General features: G+C 40.6%; 1 protein-coding gene across 2 annotated transcripts in view; it reads left to right on the top strand.

The window, feature by feature from the left end:
* Positions 1 to 7,500, top strand: part of rsrc1 (arginine/serine-rich coiled-coil 1) — a 155,956-nt gene that overhangs the window by 65,415 nt on the left and 83,041 nt on the right. For both annotated transcript variants that reach the window (XM_053651924.1, XM_053651923.1), the window contains exon 5: positions 748 to 784. In XM_053651924.1, coding sequence (XP_053507899.1) covers positions 748 to 784 — 37 coding nt within the window. The remainder of the gene's footprint in view (positions 1 to 747; positions 785 to 7,500) is intronic.

Genomic DNA, 7,500 nt, shown 5'->3' with positions numbered 1-7,500 from the left:
GACGAATCATTTCTTAATCCTGTTTTATTGCATTTTTATTAAGAACCAAGAACATCGCCATTCGTGAGTTCAGTACACGTCATGAAAAGAGATTTGGAAAAGGATATATATTCTGATGTATTTGTGATAATATGGTACTGATAACATTATCTGTTAGCAGGCTCTTTAACGACATTTACAGCCTAGCGTAGGTTTAACTGTGAGCATCACGAGCCGCATCCAGACCGAACACACCTGACTCCGAGACTGCGCGAGGCAGGCTGTTAGAAGCGAGCTCATCGACACACCCATCCCAATAAAGTTGTTACACTCTGTGTTAGGGTAAATATGTAGTATATTTCCTCCGCTGAAGAGGATCAAAGAGCCCACGGAGACGGACAGAGAAGACACTAATGCATCCACGCACACCAGAATACGTTCAAACACTAAGCACACACACCAAGCGAGAGAGAGCAGTCATTATTCCAGCGCACGCAAGACCTGAGCGATTTGTTTGTTCCTCTCTTCCACTTTGGCAGAGGAAGAAAGGAGCTCCCCCTCTCTCTCTCTCTCTCTCCCTCTCTCTCTCTGTCTTTTTTTTTTTTTTTAAACCGCTGCTGTCATGAAAAGGCGAGCGAGTGAAAATGAATAAATAGCCCCTTAATAAATAGCAATTATGGGCGATCCCGTCGGGGCGGGGAGCGCCGGGGAAAGCGATTAGTGACACGGCTTTATTTACAGTGGAGGAAATTTGTTCTTGTGTTGCAGGGACGCGGTGAACATCAAAGCCGGATTAGAACATCTGGTAAGTTCTCAATTCCCCCCATTCATGTCTGTGGCATCTTTGATATCTGCATCCGAAATGAACACGCAGCAATGGGCTGTGAATACCCTGTGCTGACACATAGCGAGAAATCACACACTCACACACACACTCACTCACACACACACTCACTCACTCATTCACTCACTCACTCACTCACACACTCACTCACTCACTCACTCACTCATTCACTCACTCACTCACACTCTCTCTCTATCACTACCATCACTCTCATAAAAATTTCTCTCTCTATCTTTATCTCGGCTCTATCTATCAATCCCTCTCGCTGTCTGTCTTACTCTGTCTATCGCTGTCTCTCTATCGCTCCCTCTCTCTGTCTTTCTCTGTCGCTCTCTCTCTGTCTGTCTTTCTCTGTCTTTATCGCTGTCTCTCTATCGCTCCATCTCTCTGTCTGTCTTTCTCTGTCTTTATCGCTGTCTCTCTATCACTCCCTCTCTCTGTCTGTCTTTCTCTGTCTTTATCGCTGTCTCTCTATCGCTCCCTCTCTCTCTTTCTCTGTCGCTCTCTCTCTCTGTCTTTCTCTGTCTTTATCGCTGTCTCTCTATCGCTCCCTCTCTCTGTCTGTCTTTCTCTGTCTTTATCGCTGTCTCTCTATCGCTCCCTCTCTCTGTCTGTCTTTCTCTGTCTTTATCGCTGTCTCTCTATCGCTCCCTCTCTCTCTCTTTCTCTGTCGCTCTCTCTGTCTGTCTTTCTCTGTCTTTATCACTGTCTCTCTATTGCTCCCTCTCTCTGTCTGTCTTTCTCTGTCTTTATCACTCCCTCTCTCTCTGTCTTTCTCTCTTTATCGCTGTCTCTCTTTCGCTCCCTCTCTCTGTCTGTCTTACTCTGTCTTTATCACTGTCTCGCTATCGCTCTCTCTCTCTGTCTGTCTTTCGCTCCCTCTCTCTGTCTGTCTTTCTCTGTCTTTATCGCTCCCTCTCTCTGTCTGTCTTTCTCTGTCTTTATCGCTGTCTCTCTATCGCTCCCTCTGTCTGTCTTTCTCTGTCTTTATCGCTCCCTCTCTCTGTCTGTCTTTCTCTGTCTTTATCGCTGTCTCTATCGCTCTTTCTCTCTGTCTGTCTTTCTCTGTCTTTATCACTGTCTCTCTATCGGTCTCTCTCTATCTGTCTTTCTCTCTTTATCACTGTCTCTCTAACACACTCTGTCTTTCTTACTGTTTTTAGCACTCTCTCTCTCTTTAATGCTCTCTCAATATCTGTCTATTTCTCTCTCTCTCTCTCTCTCTCTCTCTCTGTCTGTCTGTCTCTCTGTATCTGTCTCTCTGCATCTGTATTTCCCTCTCTGACTTTCTCTCTCTGCCTGTTTCTCTCTCAGTCTGTCTTTCTGTCTGTCTCTTTCTCACTATGTATTTCTGTCTCTCTCTGCCCGATTCCCTCTCTGTCTTTCTTTCTGTCCCTCTTTCTGTCTCTTGTGCTGTGCCTGTCTGTCTCTCACTGTCTGTATTTCGCTGTCTCTTTCTCTTGCTCTCTGTCTGTCTCGTTATCTGTTTCTGTCTCTCCCTCCCTCCCTCCCTCCCTCCCTCCTATAGAGCCATGCTGAACTTTCATATCACTCGGGTATTTACTCTTTCATTTACCCGGCCCTTCGCAGCGTTTCTCTGGGATTTTCTCCCCCCTCATCTTCTTTTTTTTTTGTTTTTTTTTTTTTTGGTGTGTGTGATGCGTCTCTTTTTGATGTCGGGATGAAATGTGTGGAGAGGCAGGAGAGGTCAGAAAACACACAAATATCCACACTAATATCCACACTCAGCTAATATGTGTGTATCATACAGGTACACACCAGTGAGTTTGAGTAAATGTGATTTTCTGATCAGAGTTGCCTTTCTTTTTGGACCCCGTATTCTTTCTTCCACTTTCGCAGAAGAACATTCTCTCCTGAGGCAGGGGCACGCCATCGGCTCTCCAAAAAAGACCCACGGGAAGATTTAAAAATGTATCATTCGTCGTTTCCTGACTTTCCTGCTCTCCTTCTAATACGGGGTCAGAGGAGCATGCACCGGAGTTAAAGGGCCGCCTTTTTTCTTCTCCCGCGGCAGAAGCGAGTTTCCAGCTACTGTTTTTTCCAGGGGATGAATAATGAAGAGAGGTCACAGCGGGTCCTGGCTCTCTGGATGTACCTCACCAACCTCACCAAGCTTTTAGTCGCATATTAACCAAGGGCCTGAGCCTTAAAGGGCCGCGCTACGCAAATGACCCCTAATGCCACCCGTTTAACACCTCCCTAATACTCCATCACACACGCTCCATATTATTTGATCTCTCCCTCTTCCAAAGCTCCCTCACCTTCACACGCAAGTTGTGCGAGCGTCAATCTGTCCGTGTTCCACGTTTACGAAGTTGTATTTCGTAATAGGCGAGAGCCATAAATGTGGAAGTGAAGACGCACCGAAGAGTCCGAGAGGTGAAGCGGAGCCGCGAGTGGAAAAACGAGGGGCGGGAGAAAGATGAAAGTCGCTCGAGGGATACAGCGAGAGGGAGTGCATAGTTATGAGAGGATGCATTGATTTACAACTCTATAAAAAGCAGAGTGAATTATTGAAAAGAAGATTACATGCATAAACGGCACGAATCGATACGTGTAAACTGCACTTTGGAAGTTTGTCCGCGCACTCGGCTGCGCTAATGCACGTGCTCGAAACTTGTGCCGGTTAGGAACAATGTCGAAAGGCTACGTGTACGTACACACCTGGGCATGGCAACACGGACGAGAAGTGGTGAGTGTAGGGTATATCACGGGTGCTTTTGTTTTTTTTTTAAATAAATATTTGTATTTTTTTGGGATCTAAATAACACAATCAAGTCACACACCTCTGTGTACTCCTGATAGTCCACACTTTGACAGCCTGTCAGGATTGAAGACCTGAGTACAATTTGATCTATCCAAGCACCTCACAAAAATCCGCCCCCCCCCCCCCCCCCCACACACACACGCGCTGTCTGTTCAGTGAGTGACCAAACTTATTGACCCTTCAGTCATTGCTTTTATGAGGACACTGAACCTCTCTGTAGAACACAGCCGAAGTGTTTTGTCTAGAGTGGCTCGTGTGTGTTTATTGTTGTTATTGTTGAGGATGGGCGATGAAAGAATATAGCTTAGGTCTCTGTTAGTAGGCCCTGTGTGTGTGTGTGTGTGTGTGTGTGTGTTTGTGTTTGTGTGAAGTTACATGCAGAGCAGAGCGTGATTATAGGACGAGATGGGGCGACACACACACACACACACACACACACAGAGATGTGTATTTATATGTTTGCTCAGGCATTACTGTAAATTTCTGAGGAAATTTGAATATGCGCATGCTGACCGCGTGAATTTATCGCCGCCGCCGCCAGATTACGTTCCAGTTCACAGATGCCTGGGGTGCCGAAGTATCTTATTACGATTCTAGATGAAGAATAGTAAATAAAAACCTGTCTCCCACTGAGGTGTTTGTAGCCCTCAATCGCCCAATCCTCCTTAAACGCTTTTCCCCCAACACACACACACACGCACACACACACACACACACACACCCTTTAAATATAAGCCGTAAACAGTGTGAATTTACAAGTCCTTCAGGACTACCAGTGATAGAAGAGGACAGCAAACTTGACAAAGTCAGAATCAAGACAACTTTCTTCATTGCTTGCTTTAAAGAAAAAAGAAAAAGAGAAGCCTACGTTCCTCGTCTATTTCCTCACATTAGCTTACGTCTCAGTTTAATCCACAAAATAAAACATTGATTTTTTTTCGTCTTCTTCTTTTCTTTCTAACAACCCATGTGAGAAAATCTGTATCTTTGGCCACATTAACATTAGCCTTGATAGCATTCAGTGCAGCCTAATCTATTTAGCCTTAGCGAGAGTGCCACGGCTAGTAATTAGCTTTGTGCAGCAAACTGAGGCAGTTTGTTTTATTTATTTATTTATCTTTGCTTATTTTTTTTGGATTAGTTTGGTTCTTTTGAAAGGAAGACAATGTTAATTACTCCCTCTTTGGCTCGCTCTCTATCTCTATCGGTCTACTTTTTCCCCTTCTCTCTTTCTGTCAGGGAGAGAAGCCCGAATCCCCCAGTGGCTAGCGTAGCGTGCGCTTTGCTAACTCTAATCAGGCCAGATGCGCAGCTGCTTAAAAAGGCAGCAGTACAAAAGCAGCTCATCAGCAGAGACATAAAGCATCAGATTCATGCAGATTAGCGTCTCCACGCTAATTGATCTTTTTGCATTCATTTGCTGATTTGTTGCAATTAATGCGGCGTAGCTTTAGCAGTCGTCGCCAGTTTCGGGAGCAGTTTCTCCATCACCTCACATTTTTTCGCCGGTCATGGACGTTATTTCTTTTTATTTGCATGCCTGTGGATGGCGTTACGTTAATTCGTGTGGTGGCTACGTTTATACAAAATGACTTGCGAGTATTCGGTTTCCTATGGACGCTTGTTAGCATATACGTATGAAATAATATTACGCAGTTTGGTATTTGCAGTTGTGACTTTTTTTACTAAGAATATATCAGGGTGGTTAGGGAGCTTGGTTACACTGCTGTAAATGCTGGTATTGTCTGATTATTGGAAAGTCACAGTTGGGTGATATTCAGAAGTGATTGTGAGATATTAAAATGCAGTTGTGAAATATCGAGTCTCAGTTATGATTATTATCTCGGTTACGAGATATGGAGTAATTAAGTCTAGTTGTGATATTAACTCTCAAATTGCAATGAAAATATAGTCACGATTGTGTGATATTAACTCACAATCGTAATATATATAAAGTTCAGATTGTGTGATATTAACTCACAATCGTAATATATATAAAGTCCAGATTGTGCGATATTAACTCACAATCGTAATATATATAAAGTTCAGATTGTGTGATATTAACTCACAATCGTAATATATATAAAGTCCAGATTGTGCGATATTAACTCTCAATTGTAATATATATAAAGTCCAGATTGTGCGATATTAACTCACAGTTGTAATATATATAAAGTCCAGATTGTGCGATATTAACTCACAATCGTAATATATATAAAGTCCAGATTGTGCGATATTAACTCACAGTTGTAATATATATAAAGTCCAGATTGTGCGATATTAACTCACAATCGTAATATATATAAAGTCCAGATTGTGCGATATTAACTCACAATCGTAATATATATAAAGTCCAGATTGTGCGATATTAACTCTCAATTGTAATATATATAAAGTCCAGATTGTGCGATATTAACTCACAATTGTAATATATATAAACTCACGATTGTGCGATATTAACTCACAATTGTAATATATATAAAGTCCAGATTGTGCGATATTAACTCACAATCGTAATATATATAAAGTCCAGATTGTGCGATATTAACTCACAATTGTAATATATATATAAAGTCCAGATTGTGCGATATTAACTCACAATTGTAATATATATAAACTCATGATTGTGCGATATTAACTCTCAATCGTAATATATATAAAGTCCAGATTGTGCGATATTAACTCACAATCGTAATATATATAAAGTCCAGATTGTGCGATATTAACTCACAATTGTAATATATATATAAAGTCCAGATTGTGCGATATTAACTCACAATTGTAATATATATAAAGTCCAGATTGTGCGATATTAACTCTCAATTGTAATATATATAAAGTCCAGATTGTGCGATATTAACTCACAATCGTAATATATATAAAGTCCAGATTGTGCGATATTAACTCACAATTGTAATATATATATAAAGTCCAGATTGTGCGATATTAACTCACAATTGTAATATATATAAAGTCCAGATTGTGCGATATTAACTCTCAATTGTAATATATATAAAGTCCAGATTGTGCGATATTAACTCACAATTGTAATATATATAAACTCACGATTGTGCGATAGTAACTCACAATTGTAATATATATAAAGTCCAGATTGTGCGATATTAACTCTCAATTGTAATATATATAAAGTCCAGATTGTGCGATATTAACTCACAATTGTAATATATATAAAGTCCAGATTGTGCGATATTAACTCACAATTGTAATATATATAAAGTCCAGATTGTGCGATATTAACTCACAATCGTAATATATATAAAGTCCAGATTGTGCGATATTAACTCACAGTTGTTATATATATATATATAAAGTCCAGATTGTGCGATATTAACTCACAATTGTAATATATATAAAGTCCAGATTGTGCGATATTAAAGTGCAGTTGTAAGATATCAAGTTGTAATTAGCTATGTTTCATTCCAAGTTGCAAATTTAACTTTAATTTGCGAAAAATTGGAATATCACATAAAACATTTGTGAGTAAAGCACCGTTTCCATCTCACCTGTTCCAGAGAACAAAATCTTCACCTCCGGGGAAACTGGTGCGTCTCGCTTTCTGCCATTTTTAGTTTTCTTGAGCCAATTATCCAATCACATGATGTGTTTATGCAAAGTCACATAACTTTTTTTTTTTTGATGTACATCAAAGAATTTACTCAGTACATGTGTTTCCATTGTAGTTTATGTGCATGTCTTCTTTTCCACTAAAAAAAACATCTGCCTCAATTGAGTTTACAAGTTTATGCGCACTTTGGAGATTTTATTCGCATCTGGTGTTTCCATCCAGCGTTTGAAAACGTCTTTATGCGATATCCGAAAATTCATGTAGGAATATGTGTATGACACATAGCTAATGTCTGCTTATTAA

This window comes from Ictalurus furcatus, chromosome 20, assembly GCF_023375685.1.
Source record: "Ictalurus furcatus strain D&B chromosome 20, Billie_1.0, whole genome shotgun sequence".
Lineage (NCBI taxonomy): Eukaryota > Metazoa > Chordata > Actinopteri > Siluriformes > Ictaluridae > Ictalurus > Ictalurus furcatus.
The sequence above is the reverse complement of the archived record's forward strand: the minus strand, read 5'-3'. Positions and strand labels throughout refer to the sequence as shown.